At 39.7% G+C, this 20,618-nt stretch overlaps 1 protein-coding gene across 1 annotated transcript in view; it reads right to left on the reverse strand.

Moving 5' to 3' along the window:
- sntg2 (syntrophin, gamma 2) overlaps positions 1-20,618 on the reverse strand; it is a 53,600-nt gene that overhangs the window by 14,310 nt on the left and 18,672 nt on the right. Inside the window, exons 9-13 of the mRNA XM_078278151.1 lie at positions 15,783-15,912; positions 13,675-13,713; positions 12,496-12,612; positions 1,010-1,081; positions 508-717 (exon numbers count right to left, since the gene is read on the reverse strand). Coding sequence (XP_078134277.1) covers positions 508-717; positions 1,010-1,081; positions 12,496-12,612; positions 13,675-13,713; positions 15,783-15,912 — 568 coding nt within the window. The remainder of the gene's footprint in view (positions 1-507; positions 718-1,009; positions 1,082-12,495; positions 12,613-13,674; positions 13,714-15,782; positions 15,913-20,618) is intronic.

The following is a 20,618-nucleotide window of genomic DNA, read 5'->3' on the forward strand; positions in this document are numbered from 1 at the left end:
GGGCTGTATCACCGAGTATAAAATATTGCGTGGAATGTAGAATGGTTGGCATTTAACAGTCACAAACTCCATCAGCATTTAGCAGTTAGTTGGATACAAGCACCCGCATTTCTGCATGAATAAATCTACCGTATCTATCTATCTAAAGTTTTGATGCTGAGAAGCCACTAAGGTACGCAAGGATTCAAGATGGCCGACACTCGTTTTGGTTCGTGAAATATCGGAGAATGCCGACAGTCCAACCCCCTATGGGCGGGTTGGAAATATGCGGAAGTAGGGCTGTAGTCCATTGCCTCTGGTCGTTTTACGTCATTGGAAGATTTTTTCTAGATCCACAATACAGAGATCTCTCCTCTCAGGGGAACATGAGAGAGGGACGCACGTTCATTCAAAAATACTACCGACTAAATACTATCTACTGAGACAAAGCTTAATGCTAAATCAGTGACATATCCCTTTAAGTTTAGCAACCGAAGAATTTGCCATGTTATACATGGAAATACTCACTCGTATTCGCTGCACCTCCAAGAAGACCGCTCTTTGGAAGGACTTCTCCCAGATAGCCAGGTCCGTGGCCAGCTCTACCCTGAAGGTGTGGCTCTGGCCGTGGCCGACCAGAATACTGAAGCACAGAGACTCATTGTCTTGCTGCTCAGGAGAATGTTCGAGCCCCAAGTAGAGCCTCGCCTGGAGCCAGCAGTCTTCTGCCATCCACAGCTGTAACACATTTTAATTATTACATGTTGGGAAAAAGATTTTGCTGTCGCTTTACTTTTTTTTAATGCATAATTAAAATAAACCTTAATTCTCAGGTTAAACAAAGGAACCTTCACTGTGTACATTCCCTTGTTTGTAGATCAGGAATATCACATCAGGTCAAGAGAGGCTCCCTGAAACACTATTCTATCTGATAAAAAGCAGCCATCTATACGGAGATAATAAAAAAAACTGCAGCGATCAAATTTTGATCATCCCTGATGCACATCACAGCACCCTGCCATTAACGTACCTTGTGGACCTTGAAAAGAACCTCATAGAGGTTATATGTTGTTTCAGCTTGTCCCCAGTCAGCGGCACTGATCTAAGAAACAAACATCAAGGAATGTGAGATGGAGGGGCAGCATATCAAAACAAGCTGTTTTGCAATTGTTAGCAGTACCTCCAAATACTAAATGCAAATAAAAGCTCCGCAGGTAGATTGGCTGCGTGAATGCCTGGATGACTGCCAGTGCCAGGGAACAAAATAGATGTATCCTGTTGCACTTTGCACAGGTATATACACACACATCATATATAATAACACATTTTATTTATATAGTGCTTTACATGGTACTCAGACATTTTACAGTAAAACCAGCACATATAGCACATTAAAAACAGACAATTAAACCAACACATAAAACAAGCATATTAAAAGCAATTAAAAACAATGAAACCAGTAACTATCAGGTGAGAAATGTAAGACTATTGTATGTGGAAAGCTAATCTGAAGAGGTGTGTTTTGATTAGTGTTTTGAATGTGTCCAGGTCAGTACAGTCACGGATGTGTATGGGTAGGGAGTTCCAGAGGGAGGGGGCTGCAATGGTGAAAGCTCTGTCACCCCAGGTACAGTGCTTAGTCCTGAGTGGTGGGGAGAGGAGGTTTGCGTCAGAGGAGCGGAGGTTACGGAGGTTACGGAGGGGGGATTGTGGCGGTGGAGCAGGTCTGTGAGGTAGGAAGGAGCCTGGTTATGGAGGGCTTTGTGGGTGAGGAGAAGGACTTTAAACTGGATGTGTTGGGAAACAGGGAGCCAGTGGAGGTTCTGAAGGACGGGAGTGATGTGATCACAGGAACGTGTGTGTGTGTGTGTGTGAGGAGACAGGCAGCAGAGTTTTGGATGTATTGGAGTTTATTTAAGGCTTTTGCAGATGAACCATAGAGGATGCTGTTGCAGTAGTCAATTCTGGAAGTGATGAAGGCGTTAATCAAAGTTCCGGCAGCTGTGAAGGTAAGTGATGGGCGGAGACAGACATTGTTTTTGAGGTGAATGAAGGCAGTTCTGGTTATTTGGTTGATGTGGTTTTAAAAAGTAAGGCTGCTGTCGAAGATGACTCCCAGGTCATGGATGTGTGGGGATGGAGACCGGGTGGAGTTGTTGACAGTGAGACCAAAGTTGTGGGTGTTCTTTGTGAGGGATTTCGGGCTGATGATGATCAAGTCGGATTTATTGTAGTTGCGTTGGAGGAAGTTGGTTTGCATCCAGGTTTGAATATCAGTGAGGCAGTTGGTCAGGGTGGAGGATGTAGCTGTGGTGATGGATTTGGAAGAAATGAAGATCTGGACATCGGTGTAGCAGTGGAAGTGAAGGCCATGTTTGCGTATGATATTTCCAAGTGGCAGGATGTTAAGGATGAAATACATTAAGAAAGTAACATTTGCGTTATCTACAAAAACTAAGGTATCCCAACAATGTAACAAGTAACATACATGTATAGACACACAGTACTATTGTAGTAACACAACTTATTTAAAAGATCCCACATCACATATTTTTTACTATAGAGGGATGTGTAAAAACCAGGTTTTGTTTTAGATGCAAGAAAATCAAATCGTCAATCATACAAACATCTTTAGGTTAAAATGAATGCTAAAAGTTTGCAGCACGCTACAATGAGCACTTTCTCTTTTATATAGCACGCACACTAAGACAAGAGGCCACTCAGAGGATTTTGTTTTTTCCAGGGCGTGTTTCATTTAAGCACATGCAGTTATGCTATTCTTTTATATATTCAAGTCCTCTCTGCCTCAGGGATATTGGCTAATGCCATATTTCAACAAAAGCCGGTGGACAGTTCTGGCATTACACAACCCTCCAGCTGCATAATGCTTTCAGTTCACGGAACCAAAATTTCAACGACTTGACAATGCATCCATTATGTTTAATGCAATCCATTAGAATTATGGCTAATGACTTCTCTCACTAACACCTCGTCAACATGATTTGTTAGTCCCGTTTGATTGGTCTGTGTCAAGTAAAACAACTGCTCTGCATTCACATATTTTACTGCTGCTCTCACCAGATCCCAGTCTTTAGTTATGTTCTTTTTAGTTAAAGCTACCAACAAAAAAGTACCAACTTCACAGACTTTAGTCTCTGCATCGGAAAAAAATAAATAAAATTGTTGTCTGTGGCATGTTCAGTTTAAAAGAGAAATCAGAAACATTTCCTGCAGCAGTTAGACAACTTTTGTACCATACATCACTCCTTTAGGAGCATTCCTTTATGTTAACATGTGTCTTTGAAGAGATGTTGATGCTGGTTTAGAAAGAGCAATAAGGAGTTTACTTACAACTAAGTATGCACATTAGTACATATATTATGTACATATATAATAATTTTTTTTAACAAAGGACATTTAAATCCAACAAGAATGTGGACATTTTTGTACAGTACATTGATAACTGAGGTCCCTCAGAATACACCGGCACCACCCACAATGCTGTTAAAATATCTTCAACATTGGTAGTTTTCTCTTTGCTGTGGCGATGCCCCATGCAGAGCGAAAGGCAGCCTGCCTCCAAACTGGCCTGTTTGATGGTATCAATAAGCTCAGTTTGAGAGTCTGCCACTGAACCAAACAGTTGGAGTTAACATCTCTAATCTTACACACAGCAAAAATATGTAGAGAGAGAGTTGCCAACGTGTGCCGTACTGACAGGCGTCCTATTCTACACAGGGAAGTCATTGGTAAGCCAGTGTTGGAGACTGTTGAAGAATATAAAACTCAAGATGCAATGCGTTGGTTCACAGCAGGCACATAATCCATGTTCACTTACGTTACTCGTGGATACAAAAGTTGCATCAAGCATTCACGTTATCCTTGTGAGACGAAGCACTTCATTTCCTCCAAAGAGGACAGTGTCATTGGCATGTAAAAGGGATGGATTGGCAGAATTCGCCAAAGGAAAATGGACTGCTGGCTGAGAAACAGCAACCCTCTTAGCTCTGTGTCACAGAACCCATGAGGGGTCCATCTTTAAGAAAGGTTTGACATTTTGGGAAATGTGCTTTCTTGCTGTGAGTGAAATAAGATCAAAACCACGCTCATGTCTATACGGTTCATATGAAGCTACAGCCAGCAGCCAGTTAGCTTAGCACAAATACTAGAAATAGGTTTCATATTGTTAGTTTCATCCGTAAGAAAACAGAAATGCAAAAAACCCCTCAACTTATGGTTTTCTGGGTGATGATGTCCCAGACAATTTGTTTAGGCCGGGCACAGTAGCTTCTTCGTTTCGTTGTCACCATGAGGTTGCCAGGCAACCAGTGGAGACTGCAGGAAGTAACTTTGCCCAGTTTTGCTGAACTAAGCTATCCATCCCAAGCAGGGCCTTTATATTAACAGTACAGAAATAAGAGTGCTATCATTCTCTCAGCAAGAAAGCAAATAAGAATTTTACAAAATGTCTTACTATTCCCTTAAACTAGCAATCATCTCAGATTAGTCTCTCTGAAAGACTGCACATTGGATGGCCATCATCCCACACTATTAAGGCCATGAAATTTGAGTTTTCATTTTTATAGACCAATCATCTTTATCATCCTTGTCAGCTTTCCTGATTTAAGAGGGTAGAAGCAGCATCATATCCTTGAGACACTGAGGTGAGAGGTCCCTCTTGAGAGACAAAGTCCTGAAAATTACATTGACAGAACCTCACAAAGAGTGATAGGAAACACTTGGGCTGAAGTCTGCCCTCACCCTACAGTCACATTCGCTACGAAAGAGAGCGACACGCACTCGCTTGTGGGCGCTCCTGGGTGTGCCTAGCCTACTCCTGGTTGCTTGGCAACAATAAACCGAAATTCTCCAGTCCTTCAAGCACGTTTTAAAAGTCACTTCAGAGGTATAGTTAAATCACAAGAACGATGTTTTTGGATTTAAAAGCATTTATTTCTCGATAGAAGTAACAAAATATATGAGATAAAATGCCAAACATATCAGATATATACAGAAATATGATCTCCTGAAGCATTTGCGCCATCTTGAATGATTTTCTTCGACTCGAGCAACCAACGTACATACGTCACGCTGCCTCACTCCGATTGGCAGTCGTTTTGTCGCATCGCTCAGCATTTGCATAAAATAGACTTGTCTATTTCGGCCCCGCCTTGCTCGTGGCAGCGGCAAGCTCGTCGCTGGTAAACGGCCACTCCAATTGAAAATGAATGGCAGCCTGTTGCTTTGTCGCTGTCTCTTGTAGCTAATGTGACTGTAGGGTTAATGTGCAGCTTAGAGCATCACTGAAACCCGGTCTTTAAAATCTACAAGAGACAAATAGGCAGACAAAAGCTGCTGGGTAACCTTCAAAACAGAGAAGGTGAGGCATAATACCTTGTCAAACAGTGTTAAAGTATGACAAAAGCTCTCGAACAGGTGGAAGGATAGACCAACAGAGACTAAACAACTAATGTGCACAGCCACCGTGGCACAACAAATCACAGCGTCCAGAGAGTAAACATGATTAACCTGTGGAAACACTTGCCAAATGAAGTAAGAAGATGAAAGAAGCACATTTTGGACTACAGTGGTTTTTATACCAATGGGAGAACAGAGCTTATGTCATATCACAAACTAACACAGCACAAAAGGCTACATTCACTTTGTTCACTAGCTGATACTGAACCTGTATTAAAAGGAACACGCCGACTTATTGGGACTTTAGGTTATTCACCGTAACCCCCAGAGTAAGACAAGTCCATACATACCCTTCTCGTGTCCGTGCGTGTTGTAACGCTGTCTGAAGGTTCCACTGGTAGCTTAGCCTAGCACAGAACCTGCAGGTAACTGGTTCCAACTAGCCTACTGCTCCGAATAAGTGACAAAATAACGCCAACATGTTCCCATTTACATGTTGTGATTTGTAGAGTCACAGCGTGTACAAATAGCAAGGTCACATGAGACACAGCCATCTTCTAACCGTAAACAAACCGGGAACTTGGCTTGCTGCAAAGCAAATCACTCCGCCCAAGTAGCAGAGCTTCGCCTTTCTGAGAATATAGTTCCCAGTTTGTTTACGGTTAGAAGATGGCTGTGTCTCATGTTAAGTTGTTTTTTGTACACGCTGTGACTCTACAAAATCACATGTGACATGTAAATAGGAACATGTTGGCGTTATTTTGTTACTTATTCGGATCAGTAGGCTAGTTGGAACCAGTTACCTGCAGGTTCTGTGCTAGGCTAAGCTAGCGGTGGAACCGTCAGACAGCGTTACAACACGCACGGACACGAGAAGGGTATGTATCGACTTGTCTTAATTTGGGGGTTACGGTGAATAAGCTAAAGTCCCAATAAGTCGGCGTGTTCCTTTAAGTATCATCTAATGGCCAGTGTCGGCCACTTTGGATTTCTCTCAGACTACTTGGAGATAGGACAGCTACAGCACACTTCATTACTCAAGACTGGCGCCTGAAATATTGTGTTAGACACAACAAAAATGGATGAAAGTCACACAGCAGGGCATAGTAACACTTAAAGACATAATTTCTGCCATTATTCACCCACATTCCAAGAAGCTTTCTTTTTTTCCTCAGATGAACAACAGAACAAGGCCTTTACAGCGGTGGCAAATCTAGCTGAAAGTCTAGCTGACAGGCCTGTCCAGGAGGAAAGCGATGACAGTGACTTGGTGGAGGAGAGTGAGCCCACAGGTCTCCAAAACAGAAAGAGAAGGACCAGGTGATGTCAATGCTGCTGTCCAGTGATGAAGAAGAGGAACAGCTGAATGAAGAGGGCGTGAGGTGAAGGCTTACAGTATATAAAAGGACCACAAAATAAGCGATACAGGACAGCTGGAATGGTGGCAAAAGAACAAGGAGAGATACCCAAAGCTGTCCAGCCGTGAAAAGAATCCACAGCATCCCATCCACCTCCACGACATCAGAGAGTGAATTCTCCAAGGCAGGTTTTATTGTCAGCAAAACCAGGAGCGCACTTCTCCCGGGCAATGTGAACAAGTTGGTTTTCCTCGCACACAATTTGAAAATAACCAAGCAGACAGTGAAAGACTAGCTATTCTGGTTTGTGATTGAAATTATTTCAAAACCTTTTAGCTAGTTTCAATTTGATTTTTGGACATTGTGAAGTACTCACTGCAGTGCTTGGAGCCAGTTAGGTCTCTCTCTCTCTTGTTTTTTTGCATCTTCTGACGACCTACTTGATTTGACTTTTATTTTGTTTGTTTATTTATTTATTTATTTATTTGGCAGGCTTATTCTATTCTGATTTAAGTCTATATTTTGTGTTTGTTTTTTGATTGGATGTTGCTCTGGACTTCACGGCATGCTTGAACACAAATTAAAATCAAGTGAGAGGCAGACACACGCAATTTCAGCCAATTTAAATTTGATTTGCAGACATTATGAAATTGTTGAGCCAAGTGATTATGCCTATCTGCAGTGATCAGAGCACATTAGGTATGTCTGCAGTTATTTATAAGGTTTATCCCATTCTATTTAATCCATAACGTTGTACCTATCTGTTGATGACCTTCTCTGGTTTCTTTTTTCCTGTAAGCTATGCCTTCTATTTTCTAAATGGGCATATCTATTATTGCTATGAGGTCACCATAATGCAGAAATTTGAGTTAAAAAAAGATTGGAACGCATCCAATTGTAACATACATTTTTATGTCAAGTCAAGAAGACAACATTTTTGGTGTTTCAGGTCATCTGTCTTGTGTGGAAAAAAATTGAAGCCAATGTCAAATGAGAATATGGATCAAAACAAGAATTACCACCTCGTGGTTGTATGCCTTCACCAACCAGTCAAGTTGCAGTTACATTGCAGTTACATGCAGGGGGGGGACATTACGCCGTGGGGGTCTTGGGGTCGTCCCCCAGGAAATTTTGAGCGTAAAAGACTTCAATTCCTGCATTCTGATACATTTTTAGGCACCAATTTACAGTAAAAACGGCTATATTTATGGCAAGGAAATCACAAAATTCTGGTTGTAAGTAACAACTCAAAATATTATATTCAGTATTAGAGTAAGGGAGCTTCCACATCCGGGACATGGGCCCGCATAGACTACACATGACCCCAAAGTCCAGTTGTTTAAATAGTAGGCCTATGAACAGGGCTTATGGTCTTTTTTCCTCACCAAGGAGAACGTTTTGCTCCCGAGTTAACAAATATAGGATTGACTTACATTGGCTACTGCTTTCACTGCTAATTTGTACAATAATACAATCATGTTCTGGATACAAAACTTTATGAAGTGTAATGTTTTCTACATTATATTGATAAAAAAAATTATCAGTAATGTTGAGCCTACAGTGTAACGGACCACCACAGTTCATGCATATATGTGAACCATGGATAAATTGCAGAGTTTAACCTTCCTAGCGAAAAAGTGACACTACGTGAATGAGGCACAGCAGAAAGACGGCGCAAAACGACGACGCTTGTTCAGGGTTTTCATGAGTAGGCCTACACTTCACATCAGGTGTTAAAACCAACTGTACCAAAACACCAAATTGGACTACTTTTTAACGCGACTACGTGACGTTTTTAACCGTTTATGAAACTGACTCAATTTAATACTGATACTGTCAGACAGTCGCACGGACAGACAGCAGTCGGAGCTCCAGCGGAGCGTTTTAATTTAAAATAGGGCTGTCAAAATAACGCGTTAATTTCGATTAATTAATCTGAGAAAAGATAACGCGATAAAAAAATTAACGCAGATTAATCCATTCCATTGACGTCTGCATACAGACGAAAATCTGGTGCCACTGATATGTCTGCGCTTCTCTCTGCTGCTCTGAAACAGACGTTACAGGAAACACAAACACCGCTGCATGTGACGCTAGTTAACACAATACTCAACAGCAGCTAACGTTAGCCTACCGCTAGCTAGTAGCTGGATTAAACACGGTTACAATGCTGACAGCTAACGCTAAACGGTGTAAAGTTTGACTGTGTTTTACTGTAGAGGATTCAACACCTGTATGTAACAATCTGCAGCTACCATCGGAGAAACAACACAGACGGTGCGTTCAATGAAACTGGTAAACTACAGCCTCGTGGTGCATTTGAAGTTATTGTAAATGTCCTTTTCCTATCTGGTTGTCGTTTTTGTCGTTCAACAGCAATTTACTAGTGAAATAAGTTATTGTTATACATTATTATTAAATCATTTAATTTTGACCATATGGCCTTAGCAATAAACAAGCCGTTCTTTAATGTCACCAACTGTTGTTTAGTACCCTTTTTTTTTCTCTTTTCTTTTTTTACTTTCTTAAAAAGTATCGGTTCAGGCACCGTTAATTATGTATGTGATTAATTAGTCACAGTATGTAATTAATTAGATTACATTTTTTAATCGATTGACAGCCCTAATTTAAAACGATGCAGTTTAGCGGTCTTCTCAGCGCCAGCCGCATGTGTAAAATATATCAGCTGTGGATGAGAGCGAGGCTAGCTGCTGAAAATCAGACGTTTTGGCGATTTTCTTTTTTGTCTCTGGCTATAAAATTCTCTCTATGCACGAAAAACCCTGGAGACTTGGAAGCAATTTAATAAAAGGGTATTAAGTGATTTTTTTATGTTTCTGAATCCGACCAATTGTCTCCCCCTTCTGTTCCTGAGGTATGGCCTTGAATAATAGCCAGAAAAGCATTCATGCAGAACATTATGATTTCACAGTGAAGTTGACCTTTTGGTTTTGAAATGTTATCATTTCATTTTATCCTATTAGACATTTGTGTGAAATGTTGTCGTAATTTGGGTACGAGTTCTTTAAGTTATGGGCAAAAATAAGTTTAGGGGAGTCACCGTGACCTTGACCTTTGACCTGCAAAATCAAATCAATTCATCCTTGAGTCCAAGTAGATGTTTGTGCCAAATTTGAAGACATTCCCTCCAGAGGGTCCTGAGATATCACAGTCACCAAAATTAGCGGGACGGACGGACAACTAAAGCTTAGATCGGGCCCAAAATATCAAGCCCGACCAACCCTGAGCCCGTGCACGTTGTGTCCGAGCCCAGCCCATTAACTGTAAATATGAGCCCCAGCCCGATTTAAACCCAAACATTTTTTAATACGTGGGCCGTTATAACCGATAGTGACAACTACAATTCCTTTTACTTGTGAGTAACAGATCAAGGCAGCGACATAATCAAAGCCCTGGAACCATATAGGAGACTTTCTTGTCTCGATCACCTAATACTGTCCTTCGGCACGGTCTGCGATCTGCGGTCTGAGACCATATCTGCTGCTTAAGGACTAGCGAGATATCTGAAACAATCTAGCCTGGTTGCTCAATTATCAAAGACAGTACTACAGATGGGGGAGACACGATTTAGCACAGTTTACCTCACACTCAAGTCAGTGCAGGACATATAGGCTACCCAGAGCTACGGAAGAAGCTGGAGAGGCGTCGCTTTCTCCCCACCAAATTAGGCTAAAAAAGTAATGATTAAAAAAACACAAATGCTTGATCAAGGGCCCGGCCCGAGGATAGTGGCGGGACATATCGGCCCCGGGCTCCGGCAGAGAATCTAAACCCTACGGACAACCCGAATGACAACAACAACATATAATGACTCAGACCACAGCTGTTGCTGATTCGACAATAGGCAAGACTTCACCAATCAGGTTAACTATATCAATTCTTAGTTGGGAACACCCCTATAAATTGTACAATAAAGTTTAGGTTCATTTCACATTTGATATGTTCATTCATATTTAACAATGCATAATATATTTGATATCAGTGAGTCTCAGGTCTCAGGTCTTCTGACAAGTTAACCCAAAAAGGATTTATTTAAAGTTGGTTTCAGTGGAGATATAAAGTATCTCATTGTATAAAACTTACAGGCTTAGAGGCTTTTCCACCCCTGGCAAGAGTATAAATTGTAAGGTCCTCAGTGAATACAGTTTTTGGCCAAAACTGGTCAAATGTAAATACAATGAATATTAGACATATAATATTGCCCATCATAGGCTATAGTCTAAAAATATATACTCACCTAAAGGATTATTAGGAACACTTGTTAAATTTCCCGTTAATGCAATTATCTAATCAACCAGTCACATGGCAGCTGCTTCAATGCATTTAGGGGTGTGGTCTTGGTCAAGACAATCTCCTGAACTCCAAACTGAATGACAGAATGGGAAAAAAGGTGATCTAAGCAACTTTGAGCATGACATGGTTGTTGGTGCCAGACAGGCTGGTCTGAGTATTTCACAATCTGCTCAGTTACTGGGATTTTTACGCACAACCATTTCTAGGGTTTGCAAAGAATGGTCTGAAAAAGGAAAAACATCCAGTATGCGGCAGTCCTGTGGGCGAAAATGCCTTGTTGATGCTAGAGGTCAGAGGAGAATGGGCCGGTGCTGCTGGTGGTGTAATGGTGTGGGGGATGCTATCCTATCAATATGGGCCAACATTTCTAAAGAATGCTTCCAGCACCTTGTTGAATCAATGCCACAAAGAATTAAGGCAGTTCTGAAGGCAAAAGGGGGTCAAACACGGTATTAGTATGGTGTTCCTAATAATCCTTTAGGTGAGTGTATGTACTTGCTTAACCATGCAAAGACTCATTAAGCCCATTACAAAAACTCATGAAATGTTTTATACATGTATTGTAACCACATTTAAATATTAAGGCTAGAAAATCCTTGAGGGCATTAATTACTGTGACTGTGGGTACTTTGATGATGAGCTGCATCTTGCACGTACTTTACTGCGTCACCATTGTCGCAGTGGTGAACACTTTTTTGAATGTCAGGAAGGACAGAATGCAAATGCAACCAAAAAAAGTGATTGGCTGAAACTATCAGTGAGATTAAGTTACATTAAAAAGGTTTTAGGCAGGTTTTAGCAATATTTCCGGCAGTCTAACTAAACACTGAATCAGCTAATACTACTTATCATTAATATTCAAGCCGGTATAGTTTAGCTGAAAAAAAATAAACCCTGCAATGTGCTAGGGGCCTTTAATACTTAAACCTCTTGCTTAACTAGTAATTCAATGCATCCACTGTGATACATGTTGACAGAGCTTATTAACATTATATTGTAAAAATTAAAACAATGAACCTTGTTTCACTGTCACATAACAGTCAGCCATGATCACAACAAATATAAATTCAGCACCAGTTACTGCATGCCTGTCTTCTCTTATTCAATGATAACTGAAGCATACAGTATTTTACAGATGCTGCCAACTTTCTTCAACAACACAGACCATACAGCACTGTGGGGGACAATCACAAATCAGTGAGCAGCAGCATAAAATCATCACACTTGTTACGTTCAAAAACAATTTAAAAAAGGCCCTGAACACATTCTTATGCTGAGCTGAATCCACAGTTTAAATCATTTGAACAAAACCTTTTCAATGAGCTTAAAATCAGATCTGAATAAAAAAATTAAAAGTTAATCAACTAGGAAAATGATTAAAACAAATAAAAATATTTAAAAAAAATAAATAAAAAAACTTAGTTACCGGGGGGCTTCTGAAGATATAAAAATATGGTCCTCTCAGTGCCAGGAACTTGAATGCTGAGGTTCTATCAGCAGCGTTTCCCTCGGAGCTTTCACATGCCCAGCCCATGTGAACAATCTGCGGAGATGGAGGATGAGATTGACACGTTTACTATTTGAGAGAACTTTGAAAAAAAATATACATCTGTACTTGCTCAAACAGACCAGAATAGGAAAATGTGAACAATCGAAGGGGTTGACTTAAAGAACTGCAGTGAGGCATCTTTGACAGGATACATCTAACAGATACTGCTCACATTGGTGCTGCAGTCTCAGCTGAAATGCAACAGTTAACCTCTTATCTACCTCAGATTGACTTGGAATGTTTCTCTGCTTTCCTTTTAGCAGCATATCTGTGCTGTATGTGCTGCTTCATCTTCCTTACTCCATCTACACTACATCTTGTGATGAATAATGCACATCAATTTCCACATGCTGGTCCTGACTCCTTCCTAACTATCTGACTGAATAAAGGCTAATTTAAGGTTCTGCCGAGGCTCCACACAGAGCTTTCGCCGTAGCTTATGTAAGTAGCCCGAAGTTTACACTTGTGCATTGTTGTGTGCGTCGATCTCTTTAAGAGAATAGCAGGGCCGGCATGTGTGTGTGGAGACATTTTTTGAGACGTGCACGTCAGGCTACGGCGTAGGGTTGGTATCTCCACGTACCTACATACATACCCACGGTGTCGATTTAACGCAGAAGCATAAATCGGCTTTAACTGTTCCAAAATTGTTTCCAAGCTGTTTATTGCCTATGGATACATTCAGAGCTGCCAGGACAGCTGCGGTTGTATGCAGATGATGCAATTTTGTACATGTGTATAACATTTCCTGCAAAGAAGGCTGTGCAGGCTATGAGTGGACAGCCTGAACAGGGATCTCCACCATATCTCTCCATCTGGAGATATAAATTAAACATTTTCTTTGAGCCATTGAGTCAATAAGTCCATGATACTGTTAAGGAGAGATTCAATTATGACCTCTCAAAGCCTTTCCTGTCTGATTCTCTACCAGCAGTACCAAATAAAAGGTATACTTAGAACTGCCAACAGTGATATAATGTGACGGTTGTAATTATGCATCTGGTTTCAAAAAGATATGTTGGACTGGTATGCCGAGTTAGGCTACTGTCAGCATACCTGATCATCTGAAGTGCAGTATTTGTTGACGATTTTTATCTGTAAGAGAAAAGAAAAAGAAAAACATTAGTGACATATGAAGTTTTCCAAAAATCTATTAAATATGCAATTACATAAAAGGTATCTTCCTGAACCCGTAAATCATCTGGGAATGATATGGTTGAGAGATAGTCATGAGTTAGTCATAACACACCATCACCACAACCTAATTATACATTTTTGCTATGAATCTGCAGATCTAAAGAAGCTTGACAGATAAAGATATAACAATTTTCAATTTTGTGTAAATAATTCACACATTTATGTATATATTTTGTCTATCCAGTGAGTTTAGGTTTGCTAACCACTTGAGTACTAAATAGCAACTAACATTCATTTCTACATGTGAAATTTTGTGCCATAATAAAATTCAAGTTTTTCATTTAATTTGTTTTTTAAATATAATGGCTAGTATTAATTCAATAAAATGCAATAATCTCTTTAATCTCAAGTAATAACATTTATTTGATTGTACTGTATAACATTTGACTATTTAGATTAAAAAACCTAAAAGACAACAGTGCATGAACTGGCAGCAAAGAATTACCTGGGAAAGCAGTTTCACTAATTATACACACACACACACACACACACACACACACACACACACACACACACACACACACACACACTAGTAGCTGTGTAGATTTCTCGCAAATTATCTAGACTTTACAATAAGGGATACACAAATAATGGCTAAACATATATACAGTATAATATAGTATGTACAGTATATAAATGGTTATGAATATATGCTGGGGTTTTTTCATTTAAAAAAGGTTCAGTCAGCAGAAAGACTTAAAAGTTTGTGAGATGAAAAATGTAATGTGAAAACTACCTTGAGGCTCCAAGAAAGTATAAAGTTAGAGTCTTAGAAACATCATTTACCTTTTGTAATGTGTATCTTGGAGGTTATGATGATGAAAAATGTTGCAAACTAGTGTAAAACATTTTCAGACTGAATAGAACCCTGCTGTGTCAGCATATCACGCTCAGCATGATCTCTGCTCCTGTCTCGCCTCACCTCAGTTACAAAGGGAAGGTAAATTGTCACATGAAATCCTTATATAATTAGGCTCTAACAAGCTGTCCAATTCGTTCTGCTTTAGTCCATCTAAAAGAACATCAAACCACATAAAGTAGTCCTCCACCCTGCCAGATGACAGTCATCCACATAAAAAGCACATGACGGACCCCAAGGGTGTCACAAAGTCTATTTGAAGGTTGAAGGTCATTAAAACAAAAGTTCTGCTCTCTCCCAAAGCCGGCATACAATTACATCCTGATTGGCCATTTAGCAATCACACTCCACGTCCGTAATTAGGTGATGCAGGCATGAATTAATCACACTTTTTAAAAAAGGCAGCTGTGCAATCGACAAGCACGGGCATACAGTACGTCTGCATCCTTACCAAAAATGCATCACATCATCAGTGTGATAATCAAAGTGAAATAGGAGGAAATGAGATAGAGAGGCACATGCAGAATGACTACTTTGCAGTCATTAATTAGGCATGAGAGAGGCTCTTTTTTGTCAGCAGAGAGGGAGAGGTGCCACTGTGACTCAATGAGTGCTTGACAGGAATAGTCTATTAAAACCATGTTGCACTGTTGCCTTTGTGGCTATGAAAAATCATAAGGGGAAATAACCTGTAATAACTGTGGGCAAAACATTTATTGTATGCTTTTAGGTTTTCTTTATTAAGATGGTGTTATCGACTTTAAAAGGCCACAAGTGGATAAAAGGATGAAATTCACTATCTGAAATGTTGTAATTCCATAAACTAATAATCTGCCCATTGTGATTATGATAGACAAATCAAAAGATAGATAGATAAGATACCAGATTCTCGAACAAACATAAAACTGAAAATAGACTACATTACCCAATGTTATGCCAGTGATTATACTGAAATTATCCCCTTGGTTAAGTTAATGGATGTCATAAGAGTTTAATTAAGGTCACACATATTTAAAATAATCACAAATAGGTGAACATTCACCTTTATTTTCAATAAAGACTCACAGGAAGATCCAAGCAAGCCGCTAGTGTTTAGAGATGGACTTACGTTCTCCTGTGTCAGGTTATTGATATTTGTAGATATTGCTTGGAGCCAGTCAGTGCTTTCTGCTGCAGTGCAAAATTGAAGAATATTGGTGCTGGCTCCATCCAAGGTGAAGACTTCAAAACAGTTGGACCTGGAGGAGGACAGAGGTCAAAATTAGACAGGAGCGGTGCGGAAGATTGAAAGACATCTTGCACAAAGTCTAGCTCGAGCTGCTCGTTACTTCTGTCAAGTTACTTTAAGCGGTAAGACTTGTACTGCATTACATGCAGTGGAACATCTTTCATGAGCTTGATAGGCTTTTGACACCTAGTTATAAAATGTCTTCCCAACAGATGCTCTGGAGAGGCACTTCATGAGTCAATTATAAGGAAACATGGACAGATGCTGTCTGTTTTAACAGTGTGGGAGCGCACATGAACATAATGTAGCTGAAGTCAAAAGCTTAAAGGAATAGCTCAGCATTTTATACGCTTTCTGGAAGAGAGTTAGATGGGAGATCAATACCACTCTGGTGTCTGTATGGTAAATGTACAGTAGCCAGTTAGCTTAGCACAAAGACTGGAAACAGGGGGCGACAGCTAGCCCAGATCTGCCCAAATGTAATAAATCCCAGTTTCCACCACCAGTACCTCTAAAGCCCACAAATTAACATCTCAGCTTAATTGTTTAATCCATACAAAAACCAAAGTGTAAAAAGGTCATTTAGCAGTTTTACAGAGAGTATCGCTTAGCTGAGAGCAGTAACTTCCCGGAGGTTCTACTGGTTGCCTTGCATGCCAGATTTTGTTGTAAATCTGACCTGCAAAATCCTGACAAATCTACTAAAAAAAACAACTTAACAGAACTGAAGAAAGCCCCCTGCATGACATCTCCAAATTGCCTAAGAGATGTCAAATTATACACCTTGCAGTTCCATTTCAAGAAGAAATGAGGATTGCATTATTTTACAGCGCAAGTTATTTTGTATTTGGCATCATTTGGGTAAATGTTTTGGATTCTGATATCTCCTCAGTGTGCCTTGAGGTTAAGTGCAGTGCTTTTCTGACAAAATTTAATTCCAAGTAGATGGGGTGCGGCTCATCCTCATCTAAAGAGAGATTGCACTCATCAGCAAAATAAAACCCTTTTTGACATTTCATTTCAGTGCATTGGCACGCTGCCAATACATTTAGACTCAGAGATAGTTGTCACTAAACATGGACACCCTTATGTGATGGTTAAGCAATCCCAGAATTGGCAACATTAGGAATAATTTGCATAGGAATGTTGAACATTATGGTAGTGCATATGAGAAGCAGGGAGATGTTGTGCAGGTTCGTGAGGTGAAGGCTGATAAACACAGAAACAACAGGAGGCATCGAATGCAGAGCATGAAGAGGGAAATCATCTAAGACAGCTCCCAAACCAAACAGTTCTTCCTTCACACACACACACACCCACCCACCCACCCTCAAGGTTAGCCGTTAGTCAGCATTCCTAACAAATCCTCTAGTGAGCGTGACTTTTTATACTGTATGTGCAATAGGCTTGTTAAAATCTTAGGTTCTGCTGCCTGTGTACTGACCCAGCGCCTCTCCAGGAGTGAGTCTTCACTGGACTTAAATTATATTTTTTGCTTAAACCAAGGGTGCAATTTCATTGTGTCAGGCAGTGTGCTTGACCCACATTAACATTGTGCTGTAATTTGTATGACTATAAAGCATCTCTAATTGATGTTCGGAATTCTTAAAAAAAATGCTCCAAGCACAGAGCATCTCTTCTACTGTACTGCAGAGATAAAGTGAGCAACTGATGAAATGACATTAGACAGAATGTCAGTAAGATCCCATTCAATTAATGCAAAAACCTTTGAGAGCATGCAGTAATGGGAGCAATGTAAGAAGGGATGAAAGTGCAATGAGTGAAGAGCTACAAAGACAGCAATTTATCAAAGTGACATACAGCTAGTGGATCAATGTCAGGAGAACACAACCCTGTCAGATGTAGCTGCTAAAGTTCTTCCACCTTCAGTGAGCAGGAGTGAAATCCTCACTGAGAAATGGGATCTAGTGAGATTCTTTCATACATCTACAGCGCTCCAACGGCACAAACTATGCCTGCTGATTATGCAGTTCTAAATCCTTTGAGGCAGACCAGATGCATCACCTGGTCAATATGCAGGATGATACATGAATATATGGGGGGTATAAGTGATTTTGGAAGGAATCCAACTGTTAGTTATAGTGCGCATGGCAATGAGAGAGAAAATGTGCCATGTCTACTGATTAGTGAGGCGGGGAATAGGCATGCTTCGGGGCATTTCGTTTTCAGCATAATTAATGACAGAAACAGGTTTACTTTGGATTTTCTACAAAGAGAAAAGAAGTTCAACTTCAAAAAGCATGATACTGATCAAACTACTAACACAGCTGAACTTAAGACATAGGACTGGATCATCAAAGTCTAACATCATATGCTCTTAATATATATTTCAGTTTACCGATGGCTACTACTGTATGCAAAATGCCTACTTCTACATAAACTATTCATTTGCAAGTTTCATTCCCTTTCAAATATATCCGTTTTGACAGCCTAAACAAAAGGCTGAAAATACCTCACTGTCAGACTGTGGACCTGGTCTGACACCTCAGTGTTGCCATGAGAATCTGTGCAAAGGAAGGAAACAAGGTCTGTTCTCTGCCTTTTCACCATCAGCTACATGTGGCCTTCTTTTCAGACTCCTTTTAAAAAAAAATAAAACATGAACATAAGAACAATTCCCCAGTTCCCCTCATGGAGTGGATTTAAATTTGGGTAATAAAAAGAAAGACTTTGAGAAAAAACTATTTGTCATCCCATCTGGGAGCATCACTAGCAAGGATTGCTAGAACATTGTATATTCTTACAGACATAATTACAACCGGGTCTGCAGAGTCCACATCAACATTGAGTCAACAATACCTTTCTATTAACACTAAATGGTAGCTCCTCGTGCTTTCCCTGGAAGGGGGACTTCTAGTGATCACAACTGACACTCTTCAATAAGGAATGATTTATGACTTTAAAAAGGTACTTTAAGGAACCTTTAAACAGGGCCGTTGTCTCAGACTCGTCTTGGACAATCATTTTGGCCACAGACACATCCGAATTCAGCTAGTATGAATTCTTCAGGACAAGTATTAAGTTCAAGAATGGGAACATTTCCATTTTATATTTTAAGTAAATAAAATGGCCTAATTTAATCCTATAATGTGTTACTCTGCACTTGCTTTTTGATTATTACAAATAATAAAGCAAAATGATCATCTTTAAGTAGAAGATATACTGTGTCTCACGTCACATAAATTATGAACAGGTAAGTAAGTGGTCTTGAAGAGTATTCTTTTTTTTCCTGTCTCGGTATTGACTCATTTGGACTCAGTCTTGTCTTGGACTCTAACCTCTTCGGACTTGGTCTTGAAACGGCCTCGACTAGTCCTGGTCTTGGACTCGACTAAGGTGGACTTGACTACAGCCCCGCCTTTAGGCCTTGCACAGCTGCTTGGAAATGTGCTTATGTGCTGGCAAATGTAAAAGGCAATTGGATTTTCAGTGTTAAAGCCACAACAACCCTCAGTTGTAGTTTGTAGCGGTGTTCTACAGTTCAAATAGATTTTTTCATTACACATTATTTTGTATGTCACTGATAAAATGAGAAATGTATTTTAGCCACAGATCATAACAGCACTAGATTAAATAAAGAAAGGAATAAAACAGTACGTCTCAGCATGTTCCTCTGAGATCATCTTGTCAAAGATTCAGCAGTTGACCCGTTAACATCCACACTGATCTGAATTTGTGAATTCTCATATGACATCGATACAGTAGTAGACAAGTGAGTACATTTCACAATCTAACATTTGTATGGATCTATATGCTATAGAATTACAGTGAGTTTGTGATCATTCAATTTATTAATTTTTTTTATTCAACTTTATACATTTGCTTTTGCTCCCTTGTGTGAACTGTTCAGTGCTTCTTTAATTTATTATTTCAACGACTGAATAATTGACTCAAGAACAAGAGACCAGTGTTGCTATTTAGGGCTTAAAAAACACAGAAGAGAATATATCAGTTTTACAGTAATAGTTTTGAATTCTCTACAGTTATAAAATGCACTGCTCCACTGACTTAAAAGCGCAATCAATCAATCACATCAAATTATATTTTTCAACGTAGCTACAGTATATGGTTCCATTTAATGTTTGTCGGCTTATTGATACATGACGATGATGGTTATTATAACTGTTACTATAAGTACAATTATCATAATTACTATCATTATCAATGATCCAACATTTGCTTGGAGCCATCGCCTCTATTCTATTGTACTCTATTGTAAATGACTTTAGTACAAGTGTAACCACAGGTTGTAGTGGGGCTGCTTTGACTGCTGTAATGGACCACACCATGACAGGAGGACAGTCTCCTATAGAATATGGCATGTTTCCTTATCGTGGGCAGCTGCCTAAGGTTTAAAACGAAATAACACCAATAAATGGAGGTGTCCAATAAACAAGTTTAGCAAATGCTTCTAATTAACTCAGCAGTGCAGAGTTCCATTATTTATTTATCATTATGTACCTGTAATTTTTTAATTGTGCAACTGGAAACCCCCTCAAGAGTAAGAAATGATAAGGAAAACTGACTAAGGTAAATCATTTCTAAATTAAAGTTTAAATTATATATTTCTTTGGGCTCACCGTTTGCATGAAAATGGTGTGACAAACACACTCTTATCAATACTAAGAGAAATTAGGTTTGGCCTTCCTCCTGATTGTCAGGTGTCTCCAGTAACAAGTCACAATGTAGAAATTC

Source organism: Sander vitreus, chromosome 20, assembly GCF_031162955.1.
Source record: "Sander vitreus isolate 19-12246 chromosome 20, sanVit1, whole genome shotgun sequence".
Lineage (NCBI taxonomy): Eukaryota > Metazoa > Chordata > Actinopteri > Perciformes > Percidae > Sander > Sander vitreus.